The sequence below is a fragment of the Schistosoma mansoni genome (assembly GCF_000237925.1).
Source record: "Schistosoma mansoni, WGS project CABG00000000 data, chromosome 1 unplaced supercontig 0010, strain Puerto Rico, whole genome shotgun sequence".
Lineage (NCBI taxonomy): Eukaryota > Metazoa > Platyhelminthes > Trematoda > Strigeidida > Schistosomatidae > Schistosoma > Schistosoma mansoni.
Genome location: NW_017385987.1, coordinates 1442963 through 1462521, shown reverse-complemented (window position 1 = coordinate 1462521; position 19559 = coordinate 1442963). Strand labels below are relative to the sequence as shown.

The following is a 19559-nucleotide window of genomic DNA, read 5'->3' as shown; positions in this document are numbered from 1 at the left end:
TGCTCTTGTTGCCAAGCATTGAGTTTGGAGCTAACCGGGATGAGTCTTCAAGAATCCGGTAATAGAAAAGCTACCGTAATATATTCCTTTTCTTACCGTTTGCTAAACGCTGCTAAAACCTCTTACCGTCAACTTTATATCAGACGATTGATTACCATCATCTGTTTGCAAGAAAAGAATTTCTACTTTTTTTTAACTTTACCAATTATGCACCAAAGTTGCTAAAATAAAAGGTAGTGAAATTATACCCCCGTCATATCAGAGTAAAATTGTCAGTTTATTTAATAATTTAATGTATTTGATTATAAAATAGATATAGAATTATAAACAATAAAATGAATAAGCGTACAATAGTCCTCCTGAATGGTTTGTCAGTGAAATCAACGAATGATCTATGTGCAAAGAGGCAGGGTATTTAGCTTGGGTAGGGAGCACTACGAATCCAACATACCTCCTTTGTAGAAATACAAAACACTTTAGTACCCAAAATTAACCATGAACTTAATCACGATAGATTATATACTAATATAACCCTCATTCTGCCAACGATGAATCGACTGAGACCGACAAATCACAACGCACATGCTGTGCAAACCGATGAGCTAGTAAAAAAAAAACGAAGTCAGAATAATTAAGTAGCAATAAATACTCCAAAGCTGACATTTTAACCATTAAAAACCATTATATCAATACCCAAGACTTATTAGATCAGTAGCTATCGTGATATTGTAATACCCTAAACAAATTCTTTCCTGCAGCCACCCGCTTCCATAAATAGCATAGTGTTCACACTGAAACTGAGAATCATATATTTCTAGGGTTCAAGCGTTAGTTTTTTAAACGGTAGTACTTCGTAATGTTAGTAAGACCTTCAATTTTCCTCAAACTTTTAAAAACTAGCAGTGACCGGAATCTTAAAAACAACTCCACAGTTGAATTTTCAAGGGTGTTAGGCTTACAGAAATCTTGCCAAGTACCAAACAAAGGTTAGTCCAAATATAAGTTTAACCATTAGCTTGAAAATATAAATAAATTGAAGTTTGTTACTAAGGTAAAGTTATTCTTTTATTTAGCCAATATTAGAAAATGAAAAAAAGCTAACTTAAATAATTTATATCCTAGATATAACAAGCAATTCTGTACATAGAGAAATCTAACCAACTGGCTTCAAACATTCGCTCCGGAAGACCGAGACCATAAAATTAATTGATGAAGTCAATTACTTGAACGTTGGGCTTATTAAACTTCTTAGTTATTATCCAAAAGAAAATTATAGCTACTGACGGAGATTTCGAGTGATGCAGCTTAGAAACGAAAATAAATAACTTTATTCATAATCTCCCAACAAATTTAGAACATTCTACTATTCTATGCCTTTCATTTTTGCTCTCACTTCTAGCTCTTTTTTCAGTTTTCTTTTGCTTTTCGATCTTTACAAAACGAACGCTAATGGTGAAAACTATAACCTAGAAATATTCGTAAGATATCTGACTGTTTTGGTACCTATATTAAAAACGACCTAATAACCAGAATTTGACTTAACTAAATTATCAACGACTTTTAATTGTATATGATCTATTCATTTATAATCATCTTGATAGTACACATATCTTGCACATAATTTTTCTATGTATTAGTAGACTGATTCCAGGTTTCATTTTGGCTCTGTAAAGCTTTCATTCAACCCATTGTTATACAAACCAACACTGCATATTAAGGTCCATAGTAATCAGATATACATAACATGAACATCGCACCTATCTCAGTAGGATGTAGACTCACCAACTAATTGGTGTACACCAAGTACTCTGCGTCTAGCTTCAACACTCATAACTCTGTGGTTCCACCACGCGAGTAATGGTTCGGACACATCTATGATCAAATACCGGTAACCTACAAATCTCGTCTACTTTGAAAGGTCATGGTTCACAACCATGAAGACAGCCAATTGCTGCATAGCATACTTTCGCCCTGCTTAGTAACGGAGATATCGCTTAAGCCAAAGGCGATGGCAAGATGGGAAAATCAAAACTCTTGTTTAGATACCTGTTGACGTGTCGTCAAACACCAATTGAACACAGTTGATATAAATTCCAAGATGATGATTAGATCACAACATGTTTAGTTACCGTTCGGAGCTAGATTGCCTATTAAAACAAATAAAACTACTAAATAAACGTATTCACCAGACACTTGGATGTGAGGCGCACTTTAGGTGCATAGGCTGATACAAACCGGTTGGCCACACCAAAGTGAAAGGAGCAAGGCCCGAACCAAAGACTTATTGGCAGAAAACCAAACCCCTTAAATCATTAAGCCTTCGCTCTAAAACGATAAGCGATACCACGTAATTTCTCTGACATTGATTTGATAAAGGGGACAAACAGTTTACGCAAGGATGGAATTAAATGAAGTCCCAACAAAATAACTATTTCACACAAATCAAATAACAGACTAAAGGGTGTGAGCTTGGATTTATTTAATCGCCTGCGTAACAAGCGTAACAAGCTGAACCCATGAAAATTTTCCTATATTGTGTCCCTGCCCTTATTATCGCCTTTGAAAGTTTTTTAGTATCTCTTGATATGAGATAAATAAATCTAGAATAAATCAAAATATGAAGCATTATGGATCAAAACAGAATGTAAGATTCCGAGAAATAAGTATCTTACAACACTCAGTTTAGGGATTTTATTCATAATAATATGTGCTCCTTACAATATTAACCGACACATCCCCATTAATTTTGACTCAGTTATAAATAACGTAAGATCTGGCAGTGTGCATTTGATAGAACAAGATGACAGTGGTGCCAAATCACTGATATATTAAACAATACTGTTTTATGTTGTATTAAAAACTAATGATAGTTAAATCCCAATCAGTCAGTCACAACGTAGAACTTCGTACGTACGTACATCAGTTTGAGTTGCCATACCACATTAGCACAGAGATGCAGTTGTCGATTCAAATCCCATAGTGGTACAGGTAGTAAGAGTATGAGCATTAATCCAAAAGACTAGGGTTTGAAGATGTTATTCAAGGAGTACAGTCCAGTGAAATAAAGTTGAAAGGAGAAAAATGATAGGAACATGAAGAATTCAGAAGATTAGAATTTGGCAGAACACCTTCGCCATTGCAAACGATTTTGAGCCATGTCATTCAAGGTCTCTAACCATCGGTTGCTATCATCTCGCGGATCCAAACCAGGTAGTATAAACCTACCAACATCTCGTCTACGCCATAAATGACGCAAGTTGGTGAAGGCTAGTCGAGCCTTCTGTATCCGTGTTGAGATTCCGTCACACACTAGACTACCAGCCCCCAAATGCCCTAGTACAGCCGCTCCCTCTCCGAATGCTCTCACATGGCCAGCGAATATATAGCCTCTGCCAGGGAAGTCATACTCACTGCCTTCTCGTGGCGGGGGTGTTGTTTACGAAATTGAGAGGACGAAAAGCGAATGTCCGGCGCTTTAACCGGGTTGGTGGACAAGGCGAGTCCACCTAGGGGAGTTGGAAAACCCTGATTCCAAACCAATGGTGCACATGGGCTCCAGTATCCTGAGGGAACAAATGGCGTACGAATCAATCGTTGATCACCGGCTACCATGGGACTGCATCTCCTCACGATGCTCCACTGCCTTGTGGATCAGATCTTTCGGTCAAAGGCTTCGGGTGTGGGCCCCTAAGAAAACCACCTGCTTCAGTTCGGGCACCTGGGCAGTATCACAGCCCTCAAGCAAATCGAATGAGATTTGTATGGCGCATATGTATCTGGTGCTTCCTTGTACCAATATTTATGTGTTTAAATCAATAAATAAACAAGGGCTGATGAGACTTCCAAGATAAGTGAAGCGGTCAACACGACCAACTACTTCACTCCCTATCATTAGTTCGGTTGTCGATGCAACCCAATCCTGAAGCAACATTTTGCATTTCGTGGGAGAGAATCGCACCCCGAACATACCTGCATAATTGTTTATAATGGTCAGAAGGCTCTGCATTTTGTCAGCGTCTTCACCAATGTCATCGGCATATTCTAAGTCAACAAGTGAGTCTGCTGGTAGAATTTCAACGCCTATAAATGTAGATGACGAAAGTATTATTTCAAAATGAACGTCTATGATAAACTTAAACAAGAATAGGGAAAGTGGATAGCCCTGACGAACACTACTTGAGGTAATCAATTCTGATGACAGTTCGCCATAAGCTCTAACTCGACCAGTTGTGTTCGAGCAGAGAGCCTTTATGAGGTTAATGTACTTCTTCGGTACTCCTTTCAGTGACAAACATTACCACAGAACCTCACGATCAACGGAGTCAAATGGCGCCTTAAGGTTGAGGAATACTATGAATGCGGGACGTCTGAATATGTGTCCATGTTCTAGGACCTGACATAGAGTGAATATCTGGTCTATATAACTACGTCCAGATCGAAAACCAGCCTGACTTTCTCTAGTCTGCTCTTCACGAGCTTTGGTTAGGCATCCAAGTATTATTGAAGCTAATATTTTAGACACTATATTAGTCAAACTGATTCCTCTGTGATTGTCACAAGAGGACTTTTGTCTTTTCTTATAGACTGGCACAATCAGTGATTGGGATCAGTCGGATGGAATTACGTCTAGTTCCCAGATTCTACCTGGGACCTCAGCCAATCTCGCTGCTAATACTGGAACGCCATCCTTAAAAGTCTGAGGGGTAAACCTCTCAGGGCCTGCCGCTCTCCCTCGCTTCAGATTTCCTATAGCTTTTTCAACCTCGTGGAGAGTTGGAGGACTTACATCAATTTACCATTCAGGACGACTGGGGATCGTGGGTAACTGAAGTGTGGCTGAAGGCCAGTTGAACTGATCCCCAAAATGTTCTGCCCATCGATCCAATCTCCTGGATTGAGAATGAATGATATGTCCATCTTTATCTGAGATAGTTTCGCTAATAGTTGGGTTCCTAATGCCGGTTCCTTTAACAAGTCTGAATAGCTGTCTGCTGTTACCTATTGCTGCTGCTTTTTCCATCTCTCTTGCTTTCGCTGCCCACCACTGTTCACGATCATTGCGTAGGCTTCTTATTAGCCTGAGCTTAAGCTGACTCCGCTCTTCGTTATGTTCAGAGCCATATGGGATGAGTTTACGAGCATCTATCAGTGCGGTAGATGCTGCCGAGATCCATTGTTTCTCCCTAACCTTATGGTTTATCTTACTACCGGATATCACTGCTGTTTCCACAGCTTTACGGATGTCATTCCACGCTGCCTCGGGGTGGGCACAACTTACATGTCTTCCTAACTGTTTTCTAGTTGTTCCTGAAACATATTATTAGCTTGCCTATCATTAAGTAGAACCCTAAGAGGCTTCCTTGCCCAGTCTTTCCTACGTCCAGTAAGACAAAGACAGATACGTGCCCGCACTGGAGCATGATCTGAATCTAAGCATGTGCTCCAAAATGGGCGACAGTCTTCTATCGAGCCCCTCCATCGATGGTTGATAGTGATTTGATCTATTTGAGTCCAACGTTGGGTCAAATTCGGGGGTCGCCATGTCAAATCACAATAAACTTTAAAAGAAGTTTAGAAGATGAACTAACTTGCAACAAGAAAAAGGTACATGCGGATCCAATGACATAACCCAAATATCTCTTAACTTCACGTTCCAAGAAATTGAGACAGCCATACTGATAATAGATACACTCTTTATCGCTAAACGATCCTTCTAGCTGACGATTTTTACAACAACTTTGAGGATAACTGCCGTTATTGTAAAATTTCCAATCTGACTGATTTTCCACTCCACAACACTCAAACTAGAATACAGGATGAATTTGCAAAACTTCAGTTTACATTTGACTGGATAAAATCGACAATCTGTCGAACTTCAGCAACTTTATCATACATCCTCAGATCTTCATGAAGTACTCTACTTATTTGTTCTCTAATCTAAAAACGTTATATAAGCTCAAAAATATGCATTACTTTTGGCCAGTAAAATATAGAAACGATGATAACAGCCAGTTTACATAGTAAAATAGTGAGCAATAATACATACAACAACACAAGTAGACAGCGACTATGTTTTATGCAGGCTATGAAACCAATCACTCCAGCACACAGGAGCAATAATCCTGTGCCCAGCACAATATAACCAGGAAATTGTAAGTTTGTCACAGTCACAACGTGTTTGTAACGCGCAGCAATTACAAGTATGCTCCCCCCAATAGCTATAAGTATTACTGAAGCAACCTGAATCGAAAAAATGAAACTAATTCACAAAGACTTACCAAAAGCAGTGCATATGACACGGCCACAATGCATCTAGATAAGTCATTAAGAATCGCCATTGTGAATAGCTAGTTTTTTAATAAGAACGTTTGATATTTCCAAATTCCTAGATAATCAAAAGCGGTACAGATTAAACTACACAGAAGATTGGACCTGTCAAGAAGGTAAGGTCAAATAAAGAAAACCACAGGAACTAAGTGGTTTGAAGTCGGATGCTGTAATTACCAAGTCTGACTAATTAATGATGATCGTTTTGTGTAGTTCGAACCAGTCAACCATTTTGATAACTAGTTTTAACATTATGGTTGGTAGGTCAGTCAGCTACAACGTAGGACTAGGCATATATATGCATCGGTCTAAGTTGTCATACCTCATCAGCACAACAAGATAAACACCAAATTCAGAGAAGTGGTTAATTTAGTGGTGGTAATATACAAAAGAAAGATTGTATAAAAGGATATAGTACAGGAAGAAAGGAAGATTTGAAGCAATTTTATTCTTACGGTTTAAGGGAAGACAAAGAGTGTATACACCTGCGCCATTGTGATCAATTCTGAGCCATGTCTCAGTGTCCAACCATTGGTTACGATAGTCACACGGACCCCAACCAAGTAGTCTGCATCTAAAACATGGCTAAGACCAGAAGTTAGTGACTTCAAGGACTGATGCCACGTTTCGGTTTGGCCGCCTCTAACTTACTTCCGACTATCCCCAACACCAGTTAGCATTGCGCATCGTGGTGATCGGCCTTCAGGCATACGTGACACGTGGCCCAACCATCTCAGTTGGTGAAGATTTACAACCTCATCGACTGATTTACCATCATTCCCTAATACCCTGTGTCTAATCCCACCATTACTTAGCCGGTGATCCCAACAGATGCTGGCAGTATTTCTAAGACATCCGTGATCAAATACTAGAAGCTTACGAGTGTCTTCTATTCTTAATGGCCACGTTCCGCAGTCGTAAAGTAGAACGGAACGGACTGCTGCGCAGTATACTCGTCCCCTAATCGACAGAACGATATCTCTTCTTCGCCATGGGTGACGTAAGTTGGCAAAAGTCAAACGAGCTTTCTGAATCCGTGCAACGACATTGTCAGACGCTAACGCATTAGGGCTGACCAGACTTCTAAGACAAGTGAAGCTGTCGACGCGTTCGACTACTTCGCATATAAGACTGTTGTTTTTTTCCGAGATTGTCTCACACTTGACTTACTAATTCCGGGTTCTTTCATTAGTCTGAAGAGTTATCTGGTGTTGCCTACAGTCGCTGCCTTTTTCATCTCTTTTTCTTTCGTTGTCCACCACTGCTCACGGTAGTTCCTTAGACTCTTGGTGAACTTAGATCTGATTTGTTTTTGTTCCTCATCGTGTTCAGAGCCTGAAGGGATGAGCTTACGAGAATCTATCAGTGTAACAGACTTAATAGAAATCCATTGGTTTTTCCTAAGCCTTTGTTTTAAATCTTTAATAGACGCCTCTGTTGTTTCCACAGCTGTTTGAATATCGTTCCAAGCGACATCTGGGTCAACCTCGTTTACAGAACTGCCTAGATGTGAACTCAGTTAATCCTCGAACTTACTTTTGGCTTTTTCGTCACAGAGTTCAACTCTGATGGGTCTTCTTAGTGTAGTTTTTCTGCGTCCAGTGAGGCGCAAACCAATGCGTGCTCGTATTAAAGCATGATCATAGTCGAAACATGTACTCCATTACGAGCGACAGTCATCTATTGAGCCTGCCTAACGATGACTGATGGCAATATGGTCTATTTGAGTCCATCGTTGGTTCGGTGCAGGTGGTCGCCATGTTAGACGACGTCTCTCCTTATGCTTAAAATTAGTGTTTGCTAAAAAATAAACGATTGTCTGAGCATAGTTACAATAGACGATCACCATTATCTGTTCGTTGAGCCGGAATACCAAAATACCCACCTAAATATCTTTCTGTTTGGTTTAAGCTACCTAAATAAGCATTAAAGTCACCCGTTACGAGTACTATGTCTGAGCGCTTAGCTTTTTGAAGAAGTTCGGAGAGCTTTCTGTAAAAGTCTAATAATACAATATCTATCGAACGCACTTTCCGCAGAAGAACACTTAACTGGTAGTAAAACTCATCCTTGATCGCATCCGGGTTGCAATCTGTCGATGCGTAGACGGAGATTAAGAAAAGACATCCTATCTCATACATAATTTTCCAAATTTTGATGGAGCTTCCTAATCTAACAGCACATAACAGACTGTTAACAGAGATCCGATCGATTAGTACTGTCTCAGCTGTAGAGCTTAGTGTGACATCAGAGCCAGAAAAACTAGACGAAGATATCACAGCGTCCCTGCCTAAACGCACGTGAAACTATTTCTCGAAGAGACAAATGAGGAGCGAATTTGTAGTACTTCATTAGAGTCTTGAACACAGGTCTCGGATAGACAGCAGACATCGATGTTGAGACTTTCTAAAGGCATACTCAACCCTGTTTGTTGTCCGACCTCCATTAGTGTGTGAACGTTGAAGGAGGCCAGTTTGAATGGCACATGCTGTTTCAGAAAGGCTGGTTCAGAATTCGCATTCATTAGTAGCGTTCAACTTCCGACCAGTCAATGACTTAAGATCGTTTAGACAGAACAAAGTTCCCACCATAGACGAGTTGCTATGGCAGTTGAAAAATATAGGAATATGCAAAATGGGGATAGAGGAATAGACAAGTGATTCAATGTAAAATAAAAACGAGTCTTAACAAGTAGTTTTGGTATGATCTGCGAGGACTGAAATTAAGGCGTGAATAGTTTCCCCCAATAGTAGTTACAATTTGGTTTGTGTATGGGCTGGGATAGAGCCTGGACGCCCGAACCAAAGCAGATGGTTCTTTTTAGAGGGTTAATCACTGAACCTTTGAACTAAAAGTTTCTGTGGTTTGTTGATAGGACTCCAATTTGACTGGCTGATCACAAAGAATTATTCAAAACATTCGCCCTCCCCCCATAAGAGCTGAAGGGTTTTAATACAGAGCAGTTATAACGCTTCATGGTAAAAGACGATATTCTTCGGTAGTCACGAAGCCAATGGCCTTTTTGACGACTAGAATAACAATTAATATAGATAAATTGAATGTCTAGAAAACGTGACAAACTAGAAGGGCAGTGAGAATAAGAAGATACGACCTAGCAGTGCTAGAAATAAGTGAAACTCACTGAACATAACCTGGACAGAAAAACTAACTTCAGGAGAGTTGTTGTGTTAGACACGAAGACAAAAGTTTTTGACCTACACTAAAAATTGTACTGATGCTCTACCAAGCACGAAAAGCACTTATAGGATGGGAACCTCATGCCTCAAGGATCATCGAAGCATCCTACAAAACAAAAAAGAAAGGGATCACAAAAAATATCATACAGTGCTAGGCATCCACCAATGATAAGAAAGAAAATGGAAAAGACCAGTTTCATGGGAGGCTGAAGTCCATCCTAGAGAAATATCCAGAAAAATACCCAACTATTCTGATGAGGGACCTAGACACCAAGGTTCGGATGGACGACACTAAGTATGAGCACATCATGAGGCGACATAAACTGGGAGAAAAAATTCAAAAATAGTAAGAAACTGGAAGATCTGTATGCGTTCAGCATATTCATAGGTGGTATCATTTCCCTTCACAAACTTATACACAAAGCTACATGGGTTTCACCGAACCACACCAAAATAAACTAGATTAATCATATCTGAACCAAATGATTAAGAAGGCCCATAGGAGAAACAAAAGCAAAACAAGGAGCTGACACAGGTTTAGATTACCACCTAGTGGTTAAGCTAAAGAGGCACTAGACAATCAGTACTGTAAAAGTTTAGTACGGACTTAACTCGCGATTCTAACAAGACTAGAGAGTTTAAAAAACACGTCCCAAGCCTTATAAAACATAATAGAAGAAACCACTGTAGAGGACAACAGACTACCTCACTAGGGTCCGTGTGATTATGGTACCCAATAGTTAGAGACTTTAAATGACACTGCTCAGAATCAATCGTAATGTCACGGGTGCAAGCACTCGTTGTACTACCTTAAATCTTACGTTTCTAAACTACTCCTAAATTTTTCCTTCCTGTTTCAGTGATTTTATATCTCGGATAGTATCTTCGAGGTCTGGTCTTTCTATTGCCAATAATATTGTCACTACCTCTCCCACTCTAGGATTTGCCCTGGCAATTTCATCCTCCTCTGCTAGTAGGATGCGGTAACTAGAATCGTTGTAGACGTGCCAGGTTCTATGTTGGATTTGGCTGACTACGAAGAACTGGAAAGAGATTAGGCAAGCAACAATTTCGCAATGTGCCGGTTGCTAATGTTAAGTCCACATAGCTTATTCTAGCTCCCGGACAAGCCAATTTGCCCATTCTTAATGAGTCACATTTTGACATTGTTAATTATTCGCCTTGACTGTTTTTGCATATGAGCGTATATGTGTGCACTTCTTATCCTATTCATCACATGTCTGTACCTTATTTTCGTATGACTATAAATATCACCTCATGCTTGGTTGAATTGAGTTGTTTAATAAGCCTTCTTTAGCGAGCGTCATTTCGCTTCGTCCCTCTGATTGTCTATCCAGACCAATGAGTGTACAAAATACCCACATTCAAAAACCCATCCCCGTATTCGGATTATTTAGTTCCACTATTTACTAACGCGGACTAAATCGGCAATTATATACGAGGGTTGGCAAAATATATATTTCAATAACAATCAATCACACAATATTACTGGAGTCAAATGTAGGGCTACTAAAACTTTGGGTTCCAAGGAGCACTAGAACAAATAGTAGATCTCCAGACAATCTTGAGAAGATTCGAGAGAAAAACAAAAGGACGGCAGTCAAAAACAACCAACTTGGGTGGAGTTATATTCTCTGAGCCAAACATTAGCAAAGGAAGTCAATATATTGGCCCGATATACAAGAGCATTAGAGCTGGCAAGCAGAAATATATGGAAAACTTGACAACTTCAGCAGGATAAGGTACAACATCAGGTAATATGAAAAGACCATTTGACATAACCAAGAAGCTAGTAGGGGAATAGAGTAAACTAGAGCAATCAACCAACAATGGAAGACGGAAAAACCAATCACCGAGCGTCAAGAGAAGTGAAACAGGTGGGTATAACACCTCAAATAGCTCTTAAATAGACCAGATTCACTGAACTCACCAGATACAGAAGCCGCACACACCTTAACCTATCAACAACAAAAATTATAAAAATCGCTTGCGAGGGTGGTTAACATAGACTTATTCAGCAATTAATTTTTGTTATTATTGACACTTTTTCACCAATTCTCATTATTTGTACAATTACCATCATTGGCTGTAAAACTGTTGTTTAAAAGAAGCGCGACCTTGGATCTTCCTTTCCATTTTTGAGCAACCCCATACAACGTCACATTGAAAACCTCTCACAAATACACTACTGCACATAAAGTCATTCTAGCTCTTGACAGACCTGTCAATTCATCCTTCTCCAGCCACATTTTACCTTTCCACCTATTGGCTTACTAATCCCGACTGTTTCGATGTGATCAAATGGTTCAAATGGTTGTGGACGGAATAGAAGAAGCTTTCGATTAACGGGCTTCCGTGTCTAGTGCCAGTGGATCACCAATACCTCCAGGCAAGAACCTAGGTATATAAACGATAATAGAGGAAAAAAAGAATTTAGTAAATCACAAAAACATGTTATCCCTAGTCATTATGAATAGGTCAAGTTTCCTCTTAAAGGACCCCTGGGAAGTCGCTTGGACTAGCTCAGTCAGACCTAGCAGTTGGGAAACTTCAGTTTTGTCTTATCTAAGAGAAGCTGCGTAGCGGAACAAGCTTTTCGGATTGGAGACAAATTTATCTATAAGCTTGGTCTCGTAATGAAGCCTGTCTTCTCTTATTGCCTTTGTGTATATGTTCCTTATATGTTTGTATTGCCTGTTCATGCCGTTGTTATCAGTTCGTTTATATTCAGCCCAACAGCGCCTTTTGCGGCTTGGCAAACGAACAGTGTGGTTCTTGATGATTGCAGGTTGTTTGTGGTTTTTCGGGACCATTTGAGGAACTGAATACTTAGTAGCACATAAGAGCGTGTGGAAAAATAAATCCCAATGAGCATCCACTTCAAGTTGAGGGTGAACATCCCAATCCACCTGTTGTAGGTAGTCATGTAAAGCTAACACTTTCAACCGTTTGAAATTCCAGCGCATGTTGGTGGTGGGATATCTTATCTCAATTTCGCTGACAAAACTGAAGGATAGGACGGCGTGATCACTTTTCTCCAGGGGAGCCAGAATTGAGGGGTCGTCGACTAGGAATTCTTCATTTGTGAATACCCGGTCTAAGCGCGACGGCGTCTGACTGTTTCTCCAACGATTTACCGACTTCACATTTTTGAATAATCCCAGATCATCAATGAGGTTGAAGAACTGAGCTTCAGTAGAGTTGTCAACTCCAATGTACGTATGTTCCGCGAAGTTGATTCTAGGAAGATTGAAGTCCCCTAGAATCAGGATATGAGAAAATCCAAGACACGTAGAGCGGGTTAACCCTTCCAGCAAACGATTGTCGTAATCGATGTCAGCAGTGGGCTTTCTGTAGATGACCCCGACTAGACAGCTGGAAGTGGTAGACAATCTTACTGAGCGCCATACTGATTCATCAAGATTGAGAAACTCTTGCTTGTGGGGTTGGTGCACCTCCAGACATGATCTTTTCACCCTAAACATCCAAACTATATGACCAAAAACAAATTATCTTATGTTGCTATTAAATAGACAAACTTCACATATTCATTTTATCTTCACCACATATATATATAACACATAGAAATTTATAGTTGTTTATCCTCTTTCAACCAATTGTGACATTTATAGCGTCGTTCTAAATTATTATTGTACGACAGTTTACACTAATACCAAGTGGACTAAAACAATGTTTTTTCTCTTAAATTAAAGGTTTATTTCAAAGGTCGATACAATGCTTTCGAACATTTCAACCGACCCGCATCAACTACATTGATAAAAGCTTCACCTGCAACTGCACAGGACTTTCCGAAGTAAAACTGAGCGCTGGGCTGGGGCTCCGTAAACTGTAGCATATCAGAAAAGACAGTTCTCCCGGCCCGGATATAGTTCATTCCGCTATACTGAGGGAAGCAGCCTCAACCCGGTCAACACCACTTAGCGTGATGTTTTCACACTCGCTAAGCCGAGGCAAACTGCCGGAAATTTTGAAGCTGGCTCAAATCACACCAATCTTCAAAGGAGATCGATGCAGTGAACCCCCACGCTACCGACCACTGGCCCTTCTCTCCATACCTTCTCAAATTATGGAGTCTTTAATATACGACGGTATACACGAATACTTATTGTCCTTAAAGTTCTTCTCACCCCATGGTTTCAGAAAGGGTCATTCTTGTATGACCAACCTGCAGACTGCGGTGGATAGATGGACAGCCATCCTTGATCGCAAGGGGAAGGTCGACGTCATTTACCTTGATTTCTCAAAAGCTTTTGACAGGGTCAACCACTTATATCTTATCAATAAGCTTAGACGATTGGGTATCAAACCCTCTCTGATTGACTGGCTCGCTTCATATCTAGAAAACCGACATTTTAAGTTCAGGGTTAACTTCACTCTATCTCAGGCTATGAAATGTCCTAATGGTATCCTCTGGGCTCAATACTAGGACCTCTTCTCTTCTTGATTTACATCAACGACCTTCCACAACAAGTTTCATCTGACCTATTGCTTTTTGCTGATGATGTGAAGCTTTGGAGAGAGATACGTAACCAAAAGCAATTCAGGAGGATCTGACTTCACTCAAAAGCTGGGCAGACGACAACGGACTTACTTTCAACACTTCAAAGTGCAAAGTAGTCAATCTGCGACATGTTGCAGACTATAGATAAAACTTGGGAAACTCCTCTCTAGAAGTATCCCAAGTCGAAAAAGATTTAGGAGTGTTGGTACCCTATGACTTGAAGTCGTACGCTAACTGTGACAAAAATGCCTTTCAAGCAAACCTTGCACTGGTAACACTGCAGTGCGTTTTTAGCCAATTTGACGGTAGAACTTTCCACATAATCTTCAACAGTTTTATTCGTCCCCACTTAGGGTACGGAAACTTAGTATTTCCTCCCTCCATCCAAAAGAATAAGGACACTCTGGAACGTATCCAACGTCGAGCCACGAAATCAGTTCGGGGACTCAAATTCAAACCTTATGAAGAGCTCCTCTAATCATTTAACCTTTACCCGTTAGAGTACAGGCGTGTCAGAGGTGACCTTCTTATGACTTACAGTATCCTTAACACTTCTGGTCATTCCCTTAAACATCTACTTAGGCTTAGTCACAATACTAACCCAAGAGGTAACACCCAGAGACCGGAGACCCAACATAGCAGAACAAACTGTGGACACAACTTCTACTCCGTAAGAGTAGTCGAATGCTGGAATTTGCTGACGACTGAGCTAGTCCAAACGACTTCCCAGGAGTCCTTTAAGAGGAAACTTGACCTATTCTTAAGCACTAAGGATAACATGTTATTATGATTTACTAAATTCTTTTTTTCTTCTATTAGCGTTTATATACCTAGGTTCTTGCCTGGAGGTATTGGTGATCCACTGGTACTAGACACGGAAGCCCGTTAATCGAAAGCTTCTTCTATTCCGTCCACAACCGTTTGAACTATTTGAAGGGACAAAAAGAGTATCTAGTGTGTCGAGGGACCAGTCATACTAATAATGGTTATCATAAATATGAACATAAGCGAACTTCAGATATTAAGATGAATAAAAGCCTCATCAAATTGTTTTGATAATGCCTTCGTCATAGTCGATGTTTAAAACCATCAATCAGCTCCAGTAATGACGTGTGATTAATAGATTCCTAATTAGTATATTATAACACTAACGTTTGGACCTAATACGTTTATTGCTATTTTTAAGTTAAGATGCTTTTTGGTCCGCCAAAGGATGGATGATGTTTAAAGCATTTCGGATCATGGAATGCAAGTGACAACCCTTTGTTTGGAAAATGAACTAGATATTCTGGAACGAGTTCGATGGTGAAGAGCGAAAATGGTTCCAGTTCTTTTTAAACCACCTTGTGAAAATAGAAAGGGGCACTTCAACCGATTTCTACTATCCTTCTCCACGTTATGATGTGGTCTGTTTTCTTCTTATTTTGTTGTGGAAATAAAAACACGGTAGGAAAATAAGCTTAGTCGTTCTCCATCACCTGTAACATGCATTTGTGTGTATATTAGATCCCATGTTTCTCAGCTTCGTGTTCCAATCCTGCTAACTTGTAAGTTTCCGTACATTTTAAGCGGTTTTAGCCCGTGCTTTGAGGCAAATAATGATGGTTCGTTTTAGGATTAATGCTTCATCTGCACAATCGTTAAATCGGCCTTAAGAATGACTCTCAAGACAACTAAACTTGGTGTGATTTTAATGCCACTGTTAAAGAAGTTCAGGCGGGCTTAATTTAAGACTTAAAATGGAATTCTTTCACTGTAGCAATAAATAACCATCAAACATTATTTGTCAAGAGAGGTAATGTTGAGATCTTTTCATCACCTATGAAGCGATTTTATCACGTACTTATTCTGCCGTAGAACCACACGGGACTTCTGCTTACAAGTCCGAAACTTTGATCTGAAATGTCACTCCAAACTTACAGCTCCCACAGTTTACTAACTAGCCCTAAACCTTGCGGTGTATGATTTCGGCCGAATATGTACTTGAAAACAACGAACGCAATAAGGAAAATATTCTAGCGATTCCAAAAACCCACACAAATTTACGCCAGAATTTTTTGTTATTCGCTACTCAACCATGTGGAATAGACTGCCAATGAACCTCCGATGAAGTGAAACTATAACCCGGTTCCGAAGTCTTCTTGATGATTTTCTTTCCGAAAGTGGATTGTGTCATCTACTGAATATCAACGTGCTTAACAACGATTTATACAAAAAAGGTTCGTCATCTATCTAACTGACTGAAAAGCAAAGTGAAACCTTTGAAACTTTTCATGTCTATTCTATCTCACTTTTATTCATCTTAATATATTATTCTGCTTATGTTCGTATTTATAATTATTACTGTTATTATTATCATTATTGGCCTCTCGACACATTAGATATTCTCTTCATCTCTTCTTGTCCTTCTAAACATATTTTATTCCTAAACATCCAAAATCTACAATTAAAAACAAAAAGCCCCATGTTACACTTAAACAAATAAATTCTCAGATTTTTTAATAATCCCCACAACATATATATATATAACATACAGAAATTCATATTTAAATTATCCTTTGCAATTAATTGTGACTACTATAGCATCATTCTAAATTATTATTATTATTGCACTAATGTTTATACTAATACCCGGTTTCACTCTGTATACTGTTACATAAATCTACACGTATTTATCCGAGTGCAGTAAAGGTTTATTGTTGTTACTATTATTATTATTATTAAATTATTCGTTTATCTCAAAAGTCTATATCCATTACACTATTATGATCATGGTTGGACCCTTTCACTATGTGTTCATTTCTTTTCTCTCTTTTTTTCCTTCTAAATAAATATTATTCTTAAGATTACGAAGCTTTGGATTAAGACAATAACTTGTGTTACGCTGAATTCAATCAGACTCGTTTTATCTTCACCATGTATATACACCTCATACATATTGATTATCTTTTGCACTTAATTGAAACTTTCATAGTATTGTAGTGGATGTCGAGTCGTGGACGGACTATGATCACCACTACTATTCAATTACGCGTCCAAAAACGACTTGGTTCCCTTGATAGCCCGTAAATCAGAAGGCTTTACTAGTCCAGATCAAGTATATTTATTGGCGATCTCGTGGTATCGAAATAATACCGAGACGTGCCAAAGAGTACAAGCGAATAAGCAGTGCGTGAGCAAGCTCGAACCAAACAAGGCGGATAGCGGAACAAGAAGTGAAACTGATACAGTTAAACAAATACAGTAAAACAATCTCTGGTACAATTGGTTACAATAATAATAATTGTTTCTGTTATTCCAATCGTGTTCTTATCGAGACTGGCCGGTCACTACAGGAGCCCCCCGCTAGAAAGGGTTTACTCTTTCGATACGTAGCGGTTTCGTTCGTGGGACTGATCGCGAAACGTGCCATTGTAGGACGAAGGCGTTGGCAGAACAGGGAGTGATCGTTGATCCTCGAGTTGCCACCAAAAGTCTTTGACGTAGAACGGTACCAGAAGGAACGTACTGTATTGATTGCTTGGATTAGCATGCTACACCAGAGTGGTTTGTATCCAGAATCTGAAGGTTGCGTTCGCAGAGGTCCGGACCAGAAACGCTGCAGACGTAGGACGAAACCAGATTGAGCCAAGGAACCAGATGCGACCAGGATAACCATGTTCGGGACCAAATGTATATCATACGTATTTGGAGTCAGAGAGATCGACTGAGTGCGTTGACTATAGCGTGGGTGATCAGGCCAGCTTTCGCCAAGATTGACTAAAGTCGACGATACCAGAACAGCGATGGTCAGAGGCGTAGGCTCGGGGTAAACAAAAAAATGAAAGAAAAAGAGAAAAGTGTAGCTTTCGTGTAGTATAGGGGTAGATTCCTATACTGTATCCGTAGTTGGTTATGAGGTTAGTCGAGAAAGCGTACGGGCAAGCGTACTCGGCGACCGGAACGTGAGACGGTAGTCTCGTTCGAACCTCGTGAGCCTGCAATCTCATCCGCAGTCAAGGGCGGTGTGGTCTGCAGGTCTGGACGTGAGACGGAAATCTCGTCCGTAGACGGGGCAGATGACACGTGCTGTTGACTGGGACGTGAGAATGAGGTCTCAGGTGCATCTAGCGTGGGATCCGAAGTAGATGTAGAAATCCCGCTAGAAGCTCTGATGGGTCTAACATTGGGTCTCGGCTTATCAGGTATAGCACTGTCATCGACGTGTGCTGGCTTGAGACGATCAATGCTGACTGTTTCGATGCGGCCACGTCGAGCAACCTTGAAGGTCTTTTCGTGACGGGAAATCACGTGAAAAGGGCCCTCGTAAGGCTGTTGTAGAGGTTTGCGTACCGAATCTACTCGTATGAAAACATGTGAACAGGTAGATAACTCTCGAGGGAGAGCGACCTGTCGATGTTGTATACGAGTTGACACCGGAGTCAGTGTTCGCATGAATGCAGACAGTCGTTGGACGTAGTCTGATTCGCCGAACTTAGTGCTGCTCCACGTAAAATAAACGGCCAACCTGAGGTGAAGTGCCGGCGAGTACGGCCGCACTTACTCGCCGGCTGAGGAGTTTCCCGCCTTGTATGAGCAGGGAGCTCGACAATGACGGGCACCGGCTCCGAAAGCACGGTGAAACCAGCACCAACCTGGACTCGCTTCCGAAACCGCCTTCTGGCGTGGCTTGGAAGATGCCCGCTTGGGGCGAGTCGTTACGGCCTTACGAGATTGTGACCTGGGTCGGGGGGCGTAGGGGGCTGGCACATTTGCGCGGTCTCGGAAACTGAGACGAGTATGGATACATCTGTCCCTATCCCCATGAGCCGGAGGTCGTCTAGCATCGAGATCAACGTTAGAACGGGAAGTACTAGCAACCAAATAGTCGTCTTTGGTGTTAACTCGTGCTAGAATCTTATCTGCTATGAGGGCCACCTTGTTGAGCGGGGTGTCCTCGAGCAGAGCCGTAAGGGTTGGCTGGATACTGACTGGTAAGGCTTCGAGCCACAACTCTTTGACTATCTCAGAGTCAGCTGTCATGTTTCCTGCAAGGGATTGCAGGCGCGTGAGGTGGTGGCTCGGCTTAGCATCACCCATAGGGTGACGTGCTAATAGTGTCCTCAATCGTTCCTCTCTTGATGGGAGGAAATGTCGAAGGATGGCATCCTTAAGACGGTCATAAACGTTTGGAACGTTCGGATTGAGGACAACCTCACGGACAGCGGTTAGGTGATCCCCGGGCAATGATTCCAAAGCGTAGGCGTACTTCTGCCTTTGATTGGTTATGCGGCGGATCTCAAATTGAGATTCCAGTGCCGCGAACCAGACTTCTGGATCATGAGGGATGAAAGGAACCGGTCGAAAACTGATAACCTGTATCTCGGAGTCTATCATATTTATGTTATTCTTATCGTTATCTACCATATTAAGTTGCCAAAATATTATATATTGAAAAAAATCAATACGAATATATGCAACAGATGTGGATAGATAAATAGACTCACCGGATT

The 19559-nt window shown here is 40.6% G+C and overlaps 1 protein-coding gene across 1 annotated transcript; it reads right to left on the bottom strand.

Moving 5' to 3' along the window:
- Positions 1-283: 283 nt before the first annotated feature.
- Smp_019340 (transmembrane 4 superfamily member, putative) lies at positions 284-6386 on the bottom strand. The gene is made up of 5 exons (XM_018791970.1): positions 6279-6386; positions 5974-6240; positions 5842-5937; positions 5589-5804; positions 284-602 (listed from the first exon to the last, which is right to left on the bottom strand). The coding sequence occupies exons 1-5, from the start codon at positions 6336-6338 to the stop codon at positions 516-518; spliced, it is 726 nt and encodes a 241-aa protein (XP_018644877.1). The 5' UTR covers positions 6339-6386; the 3' UTR covers positions 284-515.
- Between the last annotated feature and the right edge of the window lie 13173 nt (positions 6387-19559).

Bases quoted from the DNA above. Each gene is read 5' to 3' on its own strand.
- Smp_019340 (XM_018791970.1), bottom strand. From the start codon at position 6,338: ATGGCGATTCTTAATGACTTATCTAGATGCATTGTGGCCGTGTCATAT. The intron at 5,938-5,973 runs GTAATGCATATT...TAACGTTTTTAG, and splicing joins CTATATTTTACTGGCCAAAA to ATTAGAGAACAAATAAGTAG. The intron at 603-5,588 runs GTTAGTTCATCT...TTTTTTTACTAG, and splicing joins GTACCTTTTTCTTGTTGCAA to CTCATCGGTTTGCACAGCAT.